General features: G+C 37.7%; 3 protein-coding genes across 4 annotated transcripts; all 3 read left to right on the top strand.

The window, feature by feature from the left end:
* The first annotated feature begins 36 nt into the window (after nucleotides 1-36).
* Nucleotides 37-4,296, top strand: LOC104888861 (uncharacterized). 2 transcript variants are annotated; one of them, XM_010673982.4, is made up of 4 exons: nucleotides 37-181; nucleotides 1,510-1,733; nucleotides 3,070-3,162; nucleotides 3,289-4,296. In XM_010673982.4, exons 2-4 carry the CDS (start codon nucleotides 1,591-1,593, stop codon nucleotides 3,971-3,973), a joined length of 921 nt encoding a protein of 306 aa, XP_010672284.1. In that variant the 5' UTR covers nucleotides 37-181; nucleotides 1,510-1,590; the 3' UTR covers nucleotides 3,974-4,296. The 2 variants fall into 2 exon arrangements, with proteins under 2 accessions (XP_010672284.1, XP_010672275.1); XM_010673973.4 differs by having other exon boundaries at nucleotides 44-181; nucleotides 1,214-1,733.
* A 3,847-nt stretch (nucleotides 4,297-8,143) lies between these two features.
* On the top strand, nucleotides 8,144-10,129 carry LOC104890593 (disease resistance protein RGA2). The gene has a single exon (XM_010676139.1). The coding sequence runs from the start codon at nucleotides 8,144-8,146 to the stop codon at nucleotides 10,127-10,129; it is 1,986 nt and encodes a 661-aa protein (XP_010674441.1).
* A 3,557-nt stretch (nucleotides 10,130-13,686) lies between these two features.
* On the top strand, nucleotides 13,687-16,699 carry LOC104888875 (receptor-like protein EIX2). Its single transcript, XM_048648262.1, has 2 exons — nucleotides 13,687-14,980; nucleotides 15,138-16,699. The coding sequence occupies exons 1-2, from the start codon at nucleotides 13,687-13,689 to the stop codon at nucleotides 16,697-16,699; spliced, it is 2,856 nt and encodes a 951-aa protein (XP_048504219.1).
* Nucleotides 16,700-17,398: the final 699 nt, after the last annotated feature.

Raw genomic sequence — 17,398 nt, 5'->3', positions numbered from 1 at the left:
AAAGTTTAATGATAATATAAAACTCGGAGATAAAAATAGAAAAGAAGATAAAATTTAACGCATTTTTATTTTTTTCAGATTTTCTCTCTCTTCTCTCTTTCTCTTGTTCGAAAAACCTCAATCGAAATTTCATTTCCGCCATAGCCGCGAAGCTTGCTAACCTACTGGCTGTTTTTAATCGGTATTTTTCTCTCTCTTTCTTTATATTTTACTGATTTTGCGCAACTATTTTACAACTTTGTATTTGATTTTTCTAAATTCGTAGATCTGCGTTTTTAAAATTTTTGTTTTAGGTTTTTTTTTTTGAGATTTGAAGTGTTTTTGTTTTTCTTTTTTTTATGATTTCTTTTTTGTGTTTTTCTGTGTTGATGAATATTAGTTTTAGGTTACATGTTAGATTTAGGGTTTTGGATGAGGTTAATCAACGAGAAGTACTGATGCTTTTTTTCTTGATGGATTTTTTTGTAAGAATTTGTTAATTTATTGATAGAATGAATAATTACCAAGTGAAGATCTCGGAATCTCAATCTTTTTATTGAGATTGTCTCGTTATATGACGTAATGAAGTACTGTACTGTATTATTTTGGCATCTTTATAGTTGAATTAGAAATGTGAGATAAAAAGAAGTGCTGCGTTTTGTGAAATTATTTCTGACTGCGGTTCTTTGCGAAATAGTTGACGGAATTCCAAATTACTGTATGGTTATTCAAGTTATTGTCGTAATCTCGATGTGTATACTTGATGTTAGCTGAGTGACTGTGTGGTATGCTATTGAATTTCAATAATGCTAAGGACATAAAGTTAGGAGGCTTGCTATCTGATGTATGAGTCATGTGGATTTCATATTCAATTACCGAATTTGCGCTATTTGGAATGGCTGCGGAAACGCAAGCTCTGACTAGTTTTTCTATACTAGTCTTAGTTTGTACCTATTTGCATGTGTTAATTGTCGTGAGTGAGCATATTGGAATTATATAACATGAAGATGTTATATAAAGCTTCAGGCAGGCTCTGGTGTGGTTGAGATTGGTTGAAAGAATTCTACAGGGAGCTCTTCTTTGTAGGTTCTCTCACATGCTAGGGAGGATCCTTTTTGAAAGTAATAATTTATAATCTCAGATTGTTTCTGGAGACCCTTTTGTAATAATAAATCTCTTCTTTGTTGTACTTTCTGATACTTTTGTTCCGCCTTTTCTTTGTGACAACTCTCAGCCTTCTGTAGATGCAATGAGTTGAATGGTTCAATTCTGTATCTAAGTTGTGGAAGACGATGAAATGTATTGAGTTGCGGGGAGTTGCTGGCTCCTAAGCCTTGTCGTTTTTTCTTGTGGTGCTTGAATGTGAGGGGGGTGTGTTGTTGGGGTGTTTGTTTAAACTAACCAGGTGTGGTGTGGATTGTTGAACTCTGTGTGTGTGCTGTAGCTGGTTTTTGTTGGATAGGGACTCCAGTGTAGCACTGGAATTTGGATATGGACAATCAGTGGATTGATGGGGATGGTTTTTGGCAGGAGGGCATCAGGTACTGGTTGGAGGTGGGAGTCGGCATTTGAAGATCAGTGTGTTTAGAAAGGGAAGAAAGGAGTTTGAAGATGAGTTCACGCAGCCGTAGCAGGAGCAGAAGCCGTAGCCGTAGCAGAAGCAGAAGCAGGAGTCCTCGAGATCATGGAATGCGATCTGAGCGCTTTTCTTATCGTGATGCTCCATATAGGAGGGATGCACGTCGGGGTTTCAGGTGGTTTGATTTTTAACAATGTTATACACTGCATGTTGGGTTCTTTCCTTTATATGATGGAATTATGGAAAGATATGTGGAAATGAATAGGGAAAAGATGCATAAACTGGGGGAGGGGAGGAAAAGAAAGAGTAAGTGGTCGCTGTTGCTAAATGAGTTAATGAGATGAATATTGAACAGAACAGAATCGGGAGCAGTTACCTATTGCTGTATTGTCAAATTGAACTGTATTATCCTAGAGTTTTCTTATTTGGTAGTTGATGTGGCTTTTATTGCACTATATATAGATGTGTTACTGGCAAGTGTTTGAATTGCCCAAGGTACTCTAAACTTGTGGGCAATGCTACGCTTATGTCCAGCTGGATCATTGAGCTGTGACTTTTAACTGTTTTGTAACCTTAGTTTTCTTTTCGTGGAACATGACTGAGTTGTTTCTTGTCTTTGAAATTTTTACAGCCTTTTTGTACTCAATCCCCTAAGAGATAGATATGTCAATACTATACTCCATCTAGATCTATTGTTAGTGCAGGTATGCGTTTGCCAAGCTTCTCCATGCTTTAGTAATGTATGTAAAGAGTCACCTTACTTGGTAAATTGTATTGATTCTTAGGCTCTGTGATCGAGGGGGGTGTAGTAGTTGATTGAATTATAGAATTTCTATTTCATCGGTCAAAGAGGACATATAGGCTTATATTCGGAAGCCTCTTAGACAATTTTTTTTTATATATCTTTTATGTCTAATTTTGTGTAAGTTTCTGATCTTTCAAGCCCTAAAATATTGAGGAAGAACGCTTGAAATCAGCATATGAGTCGATTGAGGAACTATTTTACTTCATGAAACTTGTATATCTGACCTTTATAATTTCAGTCAAAATTTGAGAAAATATTACAGCTTCAATGCTTGCTAACTTGGGACCTGGGAATGATTACGCGAGTTTAGTATGAAAAAATATATTGTTTTGGGAAAAGTGACCTAAGATCTATCATCTGTGCATGACCTGAAGTAGAGTTATAAATTGAGATGAAGCCATGAATAATCAGTGCTAAGCTGGAACCAAATTTGGGGGATATTGGCTGCTAAACTTATAATCCTATCAGTATCAATCTTCTGCAACTTGCTTTGTGGCAGAACTTTGATTTCAACTTTTTGTGGGTTAGATAGCCGTCTCTTTGCTTCTCAGCTATCGTAGATAGTTAGATACTTAGATGTCAAAATAACTTGGCATCCCCTATTTTATACGAGTAATATGCCTGTGGCACATACAACTTGGCAGTTGCTGTTAATGGTTTGTTAGATTCTATTTTTGGCCACTAACTTCTGCCGTATGTCTTGCAGCCAAAGCAATCTCTGTAACAACTGCAAACAGCCTGGTCACTTTGCTAGAGAATGCACAAATGTTGCTGTTTGCAACAACTGTGGGCTCCCTGGGTAATGATTCTCTGACCATCTAATTCGACCCTACAGTTTTTCCTGCTTCCTTCTGCATGCCAAAGTGAGAAAGTGAGAAAGTGAAATTTCAAGCTCACTAATGATATGATACCTATCTTAATGCAGGCACATTGCAGCCGAGTGCAGCACCAAATCTTTATGCTGGAACTGTCGTGAACCTGGGCATATGGCCAGCAACTGCTCAAATGAGGGCATCTGTCACTCATGCGGAAAAGCTGGGCACCGTGCCAGAGAATGCACTAACCCTGAACTTCCACCTGGAGACTTGAGACTCTGCAACAATTGCTTCAAGCAAGGACACGTTGCTGCAGAGTGCACCAATGAGAAGGCATGCAAAAATTGCAGGAAGACTGGACACCTTGCTCGTGACTGCACTAATGAGCCTGTTTGTAACTTGTGCAATGTCTCTGGCCATGTGGCAAGGCAATGCCCAAAAGCAGACATTCTCGGGGAGCGGGGAGGAGGCAGCATTGCTGCTGGAGGGGGTGGAGGTCGCTATGGTGGTTTTGGAGGAGGTGGCGGTGGTCGTTATGGTGGTTTTGGAGGAGGCGGTGGAGGTCGTTATGGTGGTTTTGGGGGTGGCGGTGGTGGTGGCGGTGGATTTCCAATGGGTGGTGGTGGTGGTTATCGTGATATAAACTGCCGGAGTTGTGGCCAGATGGGACACATGAGCAGAGACTGTATGGGTGGTCCAGCTATGATTATCTGCCACACCTGTGGTGGTCGAGGTCATATGTCTTATGAATGTCCTTCAGGAAGAATGATGGAACGCATGCCAAGGAGGTACTAAGATGGCATGCCTTATGACGGACTGCATTAGCTGGAGGTTGTTTACTGAATAAAAACTCATGTTATCTTTTCTATTTGTTCAGTTTGTCACTAAGTTTTTTGTTGACTTATTTCTGTTATCTTGTTTTTGGTCTCTTGATTGAGATTGTTTAGAACTATTATGCTATTGGTTAGATTTTGAATCTACAATGTTCGAGTATTCAGAGTGCTACAAACTACAGAAAAAAACTGGTCCGTATTATAGGATTAGTCATCTTTTTTCCTGGTGGTGTGTTCTGCATAATGATGATTGCTTTGAAAGCGCCGGTGTTTTTAACAGCTTCACTCTGGTTATTGCAATGGAGTTTTATCAGTGGGGTTTTTAGATTCCGGAAATGCAAATTGTAGTTCTGAATTGTGGCTTGAGGCTCGTTATCTGAGAATTTTGCACCTGCGACCTGTTGATTGCACTTTTTGAAACTATGACGTAACATAGCATGCAATAGGTTCTAGGTGCAAGACTCGTACAATTGTCTATATTTCAATGTGCTAGTTATTAGTTGATGTGTGATGATGGTTAGCCGTCATATGCTGATGTGGCATTCGAATATCATTATTTTACCACCAAATTTATCTCTAGTGTGCAGGCAAATTTAAATCTATACAAATATATTAAAAGGCGTCGATGCACCACGTGGCACTCTCCTCCTGCCACCAGAATTTTGCTACGTGTCTGTTAATCAACAAAGTCAAGTGGTCATTATTTAAAAAATAAAGATGTTGAAGCCTAGACTCGAATCCCTGATCTTATGTAAGGGTTTTCAAATAATCACCATCTAATCTAACATCTCTTAGTGATCCATGTTTCCACAAAATTACAAATATGTGTTGTATTTAGTTAATGTTATTAAACATACCCCTTGCATCCTTAAAAATAAATAAATTTGCATGTTTATTAAAATTAATTATGTATGCATGATACTATTTGAAGAGCAGTGTTGACCACTACAGTACTACCCTTATATTTACAGTAATACTATAAACAAAATTTGATCATAAGTCTGTATTAGACGGAGGAATTAAACATGGGCCTAGACCGCATCCACGTCTAATATATTGAGAAGCATTTCTTAGAACGTATATGTGCCATGTGTTACCATCCCTTATTGAGTAACATTCTATCCACGTGTTTCTCATATAGTAAAAAAAAAACAGAGAGAAGCATACGTGAACATTCGAACCTACAACCTCAAGTATGAAAGAAAGAGATATAACCATCACTCCACTATACTATTATTGCTTATTTAATCAAAATTAATGATGATTTATGAAAAGAGAACTTTCGAAATCCATATAATGAATGACATTACTTTTTAAATGAGTATGAGATGACTTATTTAACTACTACTAAATTGTAGCACAGAAAAACCCTGAGGCATCGCCTGGGCCTAAACACTAGTTTCAAATATTAAATCCTGAAGCCTTATCAAGATTTAAAATAGTAAGAGAAAAATCAAATCAATTGAACAATATAAAATAAAGGTTGCCACCTCTTTTTCCACAAAACTTAATAATAAAAATACATCTACAAAACTTACAAGGCCGCAATGGAAGTAAACATGTTAGTAATGGTTTGAAAAGGTCTAAAGGATGGGTTTAACTGTTTTATATATATATATATATATATATAATTATAATATATATATATATATATATATATATATATATATATATATATATATATTTATATATATATATATATATATATTAATATATATATTAAAATATAAATAATATAAAGTCCAAATGGTTCGACAACTTTTTCTTTTTACTAAAAATTAAAACCCTAAGCTGCTGTATAGATGAACCTGATGTGTAGTTTTTTTTTTTTTTTTGGAGAAATTTCATTAATTGAAACCTAAATGACATCTACAATAGATATTAAGAAAAATAAGATACAATTAAACAAGGTTAAATTAAATTTGTCTTCGAAAAAACTACAATGAACCAGATCGAGCAATACAACACAACCCTCTTGTATTTGTTACAGCTATTGTGAGGAATTTGGGAAGAACATTCTTGATCGAGCAATGTTTACCGCATTCGAGATTCCAATACCTTCATGTTGAGTCTCAAACTTCAACCAATAAGAACATTTTCTCATACCTAAAAACAAAAAAACCCTACTCATCCATATGGGAGAAGGAGATCTCCACAACAGAGACTAAAAAAACTTCATAAAGAAATACTAATTTATTCAACAGAACGAAAAAATGAAAATAAAAGGGGGAGAAGTGCTTACCATGGATGAAAACATCCATGACAACCCCTAACTAATGAAGAAGGGGTAGGGGAGGCTAGGTTTTAGAGAGAAAAAGAGAGAGAAAGGGGGTGAGGGAGGCGATAAGTAACCTGTTGTGTAGTTGAACATTCTTTTATGTTATAGTTTAACTTTTGGTTGTAATGAACGATGAGTTTGTAACGAATTATGAATTTATAATGAATTATTAGTTAATTAATGAACGTTATATAGTTGTATAAATTACTTATCTAATCCAACACTTAATTTTGATACTCAAGCCAAATTTATCTTATCCAAAAAATAATTTTTAAAAAAAGTTAAATAATTCGAATCGAATCTATTTTAATGTATGAGAATTCGTATCAGATTTATATAAAGTTTTTTTTTTTTGACATCCGATTTATATAAACTTAGATGCTAATTGATTTGAAAAATTAAAATCCAAATTTTATTCTTATCAAAATAAATTAGGCCTAAATTCAAGAGGTGCACCAAAACTTTACCCCCCTAGTCCCCTACTACCAACTACCAACTACCAACTACCAAGTGGCGTAAGTACCATCAACTCCCCCCACTTCTATTCCGTGATGCTGAGACCAAGCAGGAGCTCACTCATGAAGCACAACATTGGCTCAAGGAACTCAAGGACGCTGTCTTTGAAGCAGATGATTTGTTCGACGAGTTTGTCACTCTCGCCGAGCAGAAGCAACTTGTAGGCACTGGTGATAGTCTTTCCAAAAAGGTGTGCCACTTCTTTTCTGATTCCAACCCCCTTGGCATTGCTTACAAGATGTCACGAGGGGTTAAGAAGATCAAGAAGAAGTTGGATACTATCGCTTACAATCATCAATTTAGCTTTAAGCTTGATCTTGAGCCTATAAAAGAGAGAAGGCTCGAGACCGGTTCTGTCGTGAACGCAGGTAATATTATTGGAAGAGAGGATGACTTGGAGAAGATAATAGGTTTGTTGCTTGATTCTAACATTCAAAGTGATGTGTCTTTCCTTACTATTGTGGGGATGGGAGGGTTGGGCAAAACAGCTCTTGCCCAACTCGTGTACAATGATCCAAGGGTCAGAACTGCATTTCCATTGAGATGGTGGAATTGTGTCTCCGACCAAGATCAAAAGCAACTTGATGTGAAAGAAATTTTGGGTAAGATTTTGGCTACAGCTACTGGTAAGAATCATGAGGATTCAACCATGGATCAGGTGCAAACCCAACTACGAGAACAACTATGTGGCAAGAGATACTTGCTAGTTTTGGATGATGTATGGAATGAGAATCCTAATAAATTGCGAGAGCTGGTAGAATTTTTCATTGGAGGGCAAAGGGGAAATTGGATTGTGGTAACTACGCGTTCGCACGAGACGGCAAGAATTATAAACATGGTCCATTGCACAAGCTCCAAGGTTTGTCAAAGGAAAATTCTTGGCGTTTATTTGTAAGGATGACCTTCGGATCAATGCAACCAACTTTCCCTAATGACTTGATCATGATTGCGCGAGATATAGTTGACAAATGTGCTCGAAACCCTCTAGCTATAAGAGTGGTAGGAAGTCTCTTGTGTGGTCAAGACAAGAGTAAGTGGCTTTCGTTTAATGAGGTCGGATTAGCCAACATTAGAAAGAGCCATAATGATGTCATGCCAATACTGATCCTAAGTTACCATCATCTTGAACCTCCAATCAAGAGATGCTTTAGTTATCGTGCAGTGTTTCCCAAAGATTTCCTTATAGGGAAGATGTTGATGAAAGATCAAAGTGTAGATGATGCTGGTGAGGAATACATATCAATTTTGTCACAGAGATGTTTTTTCGAAAGCATAGGAAGATAAAAAGATGGTGTTATTAAGATACATGATCTCATGCACGATATTGCTCAAAATGTCATGGGGAAGGAGCTTTGTACAAAAAACATTAGTGGCAGCTTGGATAAAAAAGTTCGCCATTTATCTCCTGCCAGAAGTAGTTTTGCAAGATACTCTTTCAATGCAACTCATATTCGCTCCTATTTCTATGCTGGCTACTGGTGCCAAGATGCTGAGATAAACCAGTTTTCAGTTGAGGCGTTAGTACCAAACTATTTGTGCCCATGGGCATTGGACCTGGCTTGGTCGAAGATAAAAAGTTTACCAGACTCGATTGGTGGATTGTTGCATTTGAGGTACTTGAATCTTTCGTATAACGAAGATCTGGAAGTACTTCCGAACTCAATTGCTAAACTATATAATCTACAAACCTTACAATTGATGGGTTGCAAGAGATTGGAAGGGTTACCAAAACATTTGAGCAGGCTGGTTAAGCTTCAACCTTTGAATATAGACGACTGCAACAATGTAACATATATGCCCAAAGGCATGGGTAAATTGACTTGCCTTCACACTCTCAGTAAGTTTATAGTGGATGGAGAAGGGAGTTGTTCAAGCTGGAAGCAATGGTTTGATGGGCTGGAAGATCTCAAGGCTCTCAACAACCTAAAGGGTCGTCTGGAAATCCAAATCAGATGGCCCAAACATACTACAGATGCTGTCAAGGAAAATATTAGGAGGGAAGGATTATACCTGAATCATAAGGAACATATCAATCACATTGTGGTTGATTTCAGATGTGCAGAGGGTGGTGGAAGAGTGGATGATGAGGAAGCAAGAAGATTGATGGAAGAGTTGCGTCCACATCCTTATCTTGAAAATTTGGTTGTGAAAGCATACCATGGTGCGAAAATGCCTGGTTGGGTGACCCTTCTCACAAATCTTACAGAGCTTTTTCTTTCTGATATTGGGGAATTGGAGTACCTTCCATGTCTGGGAAACTTGGATCATCTGAAAGTCCTCCGACTTTGGCATTTGGCAAAATTGGAGTACATTGAAGAAGATAGCTCATCAGCTAATTTGAGTTGTAGGCCTGGACCGGAAAGTGCAGGACTATCATTATACTTCCTCTCCCTTGAACGCCTTGAGTTGAAGCGTTTGCGTAAGTTGAAAGGATGGAGGAGAGGGAAAAGGTTAGGAGATGATCACCAGCCTTTAAAAAAAAGCAGCAGCAATATACAAGTCCAATTACAATTACGTCTTCCTCAATTGAAGTCATTGAGAATAGAAAGATGCCCATTACTGACATTTCTTCCGCTGTGTCCGAAGACAGAAAAACTGCATTTAGTTGTATTTAATGAACGACTCCGGATAGTGCATACTAAAAGAGATGAGAAATTCTGTTACGCTCCATTACAGTCATCGTCATGTGATCCTAAAAATCCGAGGAGCACTGTTCCCATTCCCATGTTAAGAGAGGTATACATAAACAATGTGGCATGGCTAAATTCGCTGCCTATGGAGGCTTTTAGGTGTCTCGCTTATATGACAATAAAAAACGACAAGGTAGAGAGTTTGGGAGAAGTTGGGGAGGTGTTTCGAAGCTGCTCATCTTCTTTGCGATCTTTGGGTATCAGAGGTTGCTCCAACTTAAGAAGTGTTTCTGGAGGACTGGAGCATCTCACTGCTTTGGAGATTTTAGAAATATTTGACACGCATAAGCTGAGTCTATCAGAAGACATAGAAGATGTTGCAAAATCCCTGCATCACTCCCTCTGGTACGTGCAATTGATGAATCTCCCTCAGCTGTTGAACCTGCCTAATTCGATGCAGTTCTTGGCCTCCCTCCGATATCTTTCATTGGTGCGTTGCAGTAATCTGGAATCAGTGCCAGATTGGATGCCGAGACTCACTTCTCTCAAGGAGCTTATGATTTCATACTGTTCCGCACATCTGGAGAGAATATGCCAAAATCCAACTGTGGCGGACTGGCCTAACATTCAACATATCCCCTCCATCGACATCACCTCTAGCCATCCTAAATTATTAGTGCTACCGTATGAATAGGTAGATACTTCTTTTGTTTTTAGTTTGTGCTTCCATTTAGCTCAAATTGGAAACGAGTGCATGACGTCAGAATCTTCTTAATTGTGACCAATCGGCTTTCCCGACGTGTATGTTTTGGTTTACAGTGATGGCAATGTTCAATAGTTCATTATAGCTAACAACGAATCAAAATTCTTTGTCCATCATCTGAAATAAAATGAACTGTAGTGTTCTCGAGTTAATCCGATATTCTCTCGGATTCTCCAATGGAGCTCACTTCATCTTATTGATCCATATGTATTGTACATCTGTACTGCTCTATTCTCTGATATCCATATGCTAAACTTGACCCTTTTTAGTATTTTTGGGTCTTGCTCCTAACCAAAGGTAGCAAATGTATCACTCTTGTCCAATATTAAGGAAAAGGAAGGGTTATTTCTTTTCAATCTCCTACACTTGCAACCTGTGGTAAGCTCAATTATGCAGACTTTCTCTAGAACACATTCACAATGGCAAACAAGGTGTAATACACCTTTTTCTTTTTAATTAATGACACGTCACATTTTTCTTTTATTTTGTAGGTTGATAACGGTACAAACCAAAGTTTAGTACCTTAAGGTAACAGACATCCATTTTGAGTATCCTAACTGGAATTTTTGAAAGTTCAGTACTCTAACTGGAACTTTTGTGAAAGTTCAGTGCCATCTTGTACCCTTAACTCATTGTTTAGCAGTAGATCAGTAACTAGCCAAACAAAGACCAAGATATAGACCAACTCTTTCGTTCACTGTATAAGTGCTAAGGTATCTTCAATGGGTATTACCAAAATTTAAAGTCAATTATCCAATTAATGGTTAAGTCAACATCTAAGTTGCACGGACACGGGACACTGACACGGACACGGGGAATCACAAATTTTAAAAGTGAAAAAACGCGAGGGAAATGTTAGAGAACACGATATTTTACAGTTTTGATAGTAGATTAAACTATATTTTGAGAGATTTAGAGATATTGAGAGGAAAAAGTAAGGTTGAGAGGGAAAACATTTCTTCCAGTAACAAAAAACTATGTTGATCTCGTTTCAGTTCACTATTTATCTTCAAAAGAAAATTCAGAGTGTTTGAACGTGTCCTGAAATATCGGAAACGTTTAAAGTGTACGAAACGCGACACATTGACCCAAAGAGAGTGTCCGTGCATCATAGGTCAACTGTCAACATCTCAATGTGAATACGTTAATGAAGAGTTTTTGTATACATTCAATGATCTAATGGTTCTTGGGATGGTACAACTGGGGTAGGAGGGGCCGCATGGGTTATAAGGCAACATCAACAGCGTCTTCATCAACAGGGAATGTTTCTTTATGCGTCTTCTGCCCTCCAAACCGAAGCGGTGGCGTGTCTTCAAGCGGTAAAATGGGCTCGAACATCGTCATATTCGAATATACTGATTCTCACAGACTCCATGTTATTGGTCCGGTTTTTGGATTCCACGAGAAATGCGGACATCTTGATTGTGCACACATTGCAGGCCATTCGCGGGAATGCATCTGGATTCAATTGGTGCTGTATAATGAAGGTAAGTAAGGAACAAGTGCAGCAAGCGCATGATATAGCAACGAGATGCCGAAGAGATAGATTTAATTTCGTTTAGCTTGTTTTGTACGCTTCATTGATGTAAAAAAAAAACAATGATCTAATGCAACAAGTTGAATTCTTTTACACCTTCTTACTTGGTCTACTTGTACACGACGAATTTTATCATCTTTCAAACTCAACCACTTTAAAATATCCCTACTTTTTAGGAGTTGAATCCAAATAAAGGAAACCAAACTATAAATTTGTTTTCCTTAATCTAGAAAGATTTTTTTTTTTTTTGAAGAAATAGCATTTTCCACTGAAATTGTTATTCAGTCCAACTTTAATGACCAAGTTCTAACTTGTAGAATCATTATGAACCATTCCCTTAAAAAAAAAAGGATTATTATGAACCATTGTATGATCAGGTTGTTGGGTATATGGCATCATATGGAGCTCATGGAGGTGTATGAGTGTGGAGATGAGGTTGCATAGAGGGAAAACATCAGACATAAGGCTGACTTTGAATGCACATATCTCTCAATCTATAAATTGTTTTGATGTGATTCAAATTGGAGGTGATAACTTGTTCCAAGAGCTTTCCAACGATAGGTCATATGCCAAATTCCGCTGAGAAACGAGAAAGTTATGACTGTTTTACGAAGAACTGACGAAATTGTTTCGTCTTGCGTCTCGCCCGGGTAGGTCGGGCGGATTTAGCTCGGGCACTACTTTCAGTCGGGCGCGCAAGTTGTTTTAGAAAAGTGAAATCCCGCCCGGACGGTTCGGCGTTTAGTCCGGAAAATGCGTTTTTGACACGGGGGTATAAATAGATGCCCTAATACGTCTTTTATTGTATCCAAAATTCATTATTCACATATTAGAGAAAGAGAAAGCAATAGAGAGAGTTCTTGGAGTGCTTTTGTAATCTTTTTTGAACGTTCATCGGTTCCTAGTGCATATTTGTGGTTTTTCTCCCAGTTCTTGGGTTTCCACGTAAAAGTTCTTGTGTGTTCTTTCTAGTTTTGTTATTTGTTGTTCTAGTATTGTTTGCTATTATTTCTAGATTCAAAGTCAATAGAACTTACACAGGCGACTGTTAATTTCGGACGCATGAGTATAATTTTTGCTTCTTACCATTATAGATGGGCATGGACCCAGTACCCAGACCTAGTTGGACCTGACCCAAGGGTTTAGGACTAAAAATTTGAGACTTATTGGGTGTGGGTCGGATCTGGATGTAGGTGTATAAATTCGGGTTGGGGTTTCGGGATATCAAACTCAGACCCAACCCAACCCAGATCCGTCCCATAGACCTATTTTCGTTTTACATATCAAATATATGTATTATAATACAAAATATATAAAGTAGTAATAAAACTTTTTAGCAAGACTCAAGTCAACTTGTTGTGGATGTTTTATTTATAAATGTTTGTACAAGCATTAAACTATTATTTTGTTCTTTTATCATTTTAATAACTAAAAGAACGGGTATACAAATTTACATGTTAAAAAAATAATCGAAAATCTTAATAAGCTTGAGACTTATCTTGGACCCGTTTTGGACCCAAGACCCTCTGGACCTATTGGATATGGGTAAGGGTTTGAATTTTCTAGACCATGTGGGTTTGGGGCCTTTTTGGGTCTATCCAAAGTTACGAGTCTGGGTCTAACAGGCCTGCTCCAAATCCGACTCATGCCCATCCTAATCACCGTCAGTCTATTATTAATTCCGGTCTTTTTAGTCAACTATGTGCAGCAAATGGGCAGAGAGAAGTATTGGTTTCCTTCTCTAGTTTTTGTAATCCAGAAAAGTCTTCATTATGAAGCTAAGGCACCTACTAAGCCACGTAAAATAATACAGCATATTAACTATTCTTGTTTTTTGATAGTATATCTTATATGTGCTTCATTAGTTCATTTAGATAAAATCGATGATACTCAACTCCATAACAGAAAAGATCTAACTTCATTGTGTCGACTTGCACACTATACTTATACTATGGGGAGATTTTTGCTTGTGACCTTGTACCTAAACTTGATCATAAAGTTGTGTTTGAGTGAACAAAATGGTAGCACAACCTATAAATGCATCGAATCTGAGAGAGAAGCACTTAGTACGTTCAGGATGAACCTTGTGGATCACTCTCAACGTCTTTCTTCATGGGATAGTGATGATTGTTGCAGTTGGAAAGGCATTACATGCGATGATCAAACTGGTCATGTTACCAAAATTAATCTTCAAAATAAACTTCGATCAAGAGACGCGGTATTTGATTCAATTTCAGATACAAAAACTTCCTTAAGTGGTAAGGTAAGTTCTTCTTTACTCGAGCTAAAATATCTTAGTTACCTCGATCTCAGCCTCAATAATTTTGGAGGTCCAATTCCTAAGTTCTTTGGGGATTTTCAAGACATGAGTTATCTAAATCTTGCTTGTGCTTCTTTTTCTGGGGAGATACCACCTCAACTCGGAAACTTGACAAACTTGCACTACTTAGATCTTTACTCATATTCAAGCTCCCAAGATTCATTGACGGCCAAATCTCTTCATTGGCTTACTAAACTTACCTCTCTCAAATATTTGAACCTTGGAAGTGTTTTACTTTATCACGTATCTTCAGATGCATTGCAATCAATTAATATGTTGCATTCCCTACGTGAGTTGAATCTTTATAATTGTGATATGGAAAACCATTTTCTTGATCTTGATCCTATGACATTAGTAAATTTTACTTCTCTTGTGACCCTAAATATGTCGGAAAACTTCATTGAAGGTCCATTTCCTCATTGGTTATCAAATCTTACTAGCCTTGAGGTGCTTGATTTAAGTTTAAATGACCTTAATGGTCCTCTCCCTATATTCTCTGCAAGTAATTCTTACAACTTGCAATATATGGATCTTTCGTTAAATGACTTAGATGTAAAACTCACTGAAGTTTTACTTGGTTTAAAATCACTTAAAGCTAATCTAGAGTACCTTGATCTATTAGATACCAAGATTTCAGGTTCTATACCTACTTTTATAGGCCATTTTTCATCCTTGAAGATGTTGGACCTTTCTGGAAATGCTATTTCAGGTACAATTCCAACTTCTTTAGGAAACTTATCATCCTTGAGAAAGTTGGACCTGTCAGGCAACTCTTTCTGGGGTTCAATACCTTATTCCATAGGGAACTTGTCGTCCTTGGAGAAGTTTGACCTCTCTGGAAATGAGATGAATGGTAGCATTCCAGAGAGCCTTGGGCTCCTGTCGGAGTTAGTTGAGTTGCATCTTGATTCCAATAAGTGGCAAGGTAGTGTAACGGTAGCACATTTGATGAACCTTGCAAGATTAAAAACACTTAGGCTTACTACCGACCCACCTATGTCACTAGTTCTCAATATAACTTATGACTGGATCCCTCCATTCAAGCTCGAAGAGATAAATATTGAAAATTGCTAGCTATGTAGGCCCTGCTTTTCCTGTATGGCTTCAAAGCCAAAGCTCTCTAACCTCTGTTGTTCTTCAAAATACTGGAATCTCTGACATAATACCTGTGGACTGGCTCTCTGATGTTGCTTCACAGTTAACTTATCTGGATCTATCCAAGAACAGTATCAGGGGAAAGTTGCCTGCTAGATTAGTTTTCGCAAATCTCTCTATAATTGATTTGAGTTCGAATCGTATTGAGGGCGACTTCCCAAATTGGTTGATCAATGCACGAGAGTTACATCTTCAAGATAATCTGTTCTCTGGAACTTTACCCGAAGACATTGGTGATCTAATGCCTAGTTTGTTAGAAATGGATCTTTCCTGGAACCTTTTCAGTGGCGCTATCCCATCATCTTTTTGTGGAATGAAGAGTTTGGGAGTCCTTAGCTTAAGAAACAACAACTTCTCCAAAGAGATACCAGATTGTTGGGAAAGAGCAGAAAAGCTACAAGATTTAGATTTATCAAACAATAGATTATCTGGTACCATGCCTCCATCACTGTTTACTGGAGCCTTCCTTTCTGCTTTGTTGTTAAGTAACAACAATCTGGACGGGGAAATCCCAAAGTCATTGTTTCAGATTCATTCGGGTCTTATGATGTTGGATATTGGAGGAAACAATTTCTCAGGAAGCTTACCTATATGGTTAGGAGAAAGTTTGTCAAGTCTTCTTATTTTGGTGCTCAGAGAAAATTCATTTTCAGGGAAAATTCCTACTGAGCTATGCAAGCTTGAATACCTTCATTTCCTTGATCTGTCTTGGAATACTTTCTCAGGCACCATCCCAAAGTGTTTCAACAACTTGACTGCTTTGGTGAATGGAAGCTATGACATATTCCACGACACTCAACGATATTTCGGGATACACTATGATGGACACTTGGTTGTTACAACAAAAGGGAGCCAGTATGAGTATGGTAAGACTGCTGCATTGGTTAACGGCATTGATCTTTCGGGGAATAACCTTTCTGGGAGTATTCCACCTCAAATAACAAGCCTTTCATTACTAGCCATTTTGAACCTGTCAATGAATCACTTGAGTGGAAACATTCCACAAAATATTGGTGATATGAGATCATTAGAAACACTTGATTTGTCAAACAACCATCTTTCAGGCGCAATTCCTTCAACTTTATCCTTGCCAACTTTCCTTGCACACTTAAACTTGTCTTTCAACAACCTCGAGGGTAGAGTCCCCTCGGGCAGTGAGCTTCAAACTCTTAATGATCCATCCATTTATGAGGGTAATTCATTACTTTGTGGTGCTCCTCTCCTTACCAAGTGTGCCGGAGATCATGGAACTACAAGTTTGGTGACGCCAACTTCTAGCATACAAGTGCAGGAGGATGAAGACGACAAGAATGACTATGAGGGGATTTGGTTCTACATAACCATTGTCTTGGGATTCATTGTGGGATTTTGGAGCGTTTGTGGAACTCTGGCGTTGAAGAAATCATGGAGAGATGCTTATTTTTATTTTTTAGAAGACATGGGAAATAAAATAGGGCTGCGATTGAAGTTTAGGCACACCGATCACTAGAGGGTCGGACAACTTAGGACATGAGCTTTTGTACTTGAAAAATGTTTCTAGCTATTCCCATCCAAAAAAAGAGAAAATGTTTCTAGATATTTGTATGTAAAGGCTACTTTGAATGACATTTATGGTGTTGTGATCTATGAATGCTATAGTATATTGTGTGTATATTTTTATCAAATGAATTTATTTGCCTATGAGGCTATGGCTATAGATATATAATCTTAATTACAGTATATAATTAAGATAATGCTTGTCATAAATGTCTTTAGTAAGTTACTATGGTACTGTGTAACGACTAATTTCTACAGTCTATACAAAGTTAAAACAATTTACGTGTCAATATAGCTCAAACTTTACTTTTTCTTTAAAAAAATTGATAAGAAAAATTGTTAATTATGACTTAAAATCTTGTGAATGGCATAAGGCTAATTTTGAATGCACATATCTCTCAATATATAAATGATTTTGATGTGATTCAAATTGGAGGTGATAGCTTGTTCAAAGAGCTTTCCAACGATAGGTCATATGCCCAATTCTGATGAGAAACGAGAAAGTTACGCCCGTTTTACGAAGGACTGCCGAGAGCATACCGCGACTCGCGGTTTTGAAGATAAGTTTCCGAATCAGTTTTTCTTTTTAGGGTTTTGTGCGGAGTATATTCTAGGGTATTTGTGCGGGGTTCCTTATGCTATAAAAGGACCT

This window comes from Beta vulgaris, chromosome 1, assembly GCF_026745355.1.
Source record: "Beta vulgaris subsp. vulgaris cultivar EL10 chromosome 1, EL10.2, whole genome shotgun sequence".
NCBI classification, from domain to species: Eukaryota; Viridiplantae; Streptophyta; class Magnoliopsida; order Caryophyllales; family Amaranthaceae; genus Beta; species Beta vulgaris.
Note: the sequence above shows the minus strand (reverse complement) of the source record. Positions and strands in the feature narration are given on the sequence as shown.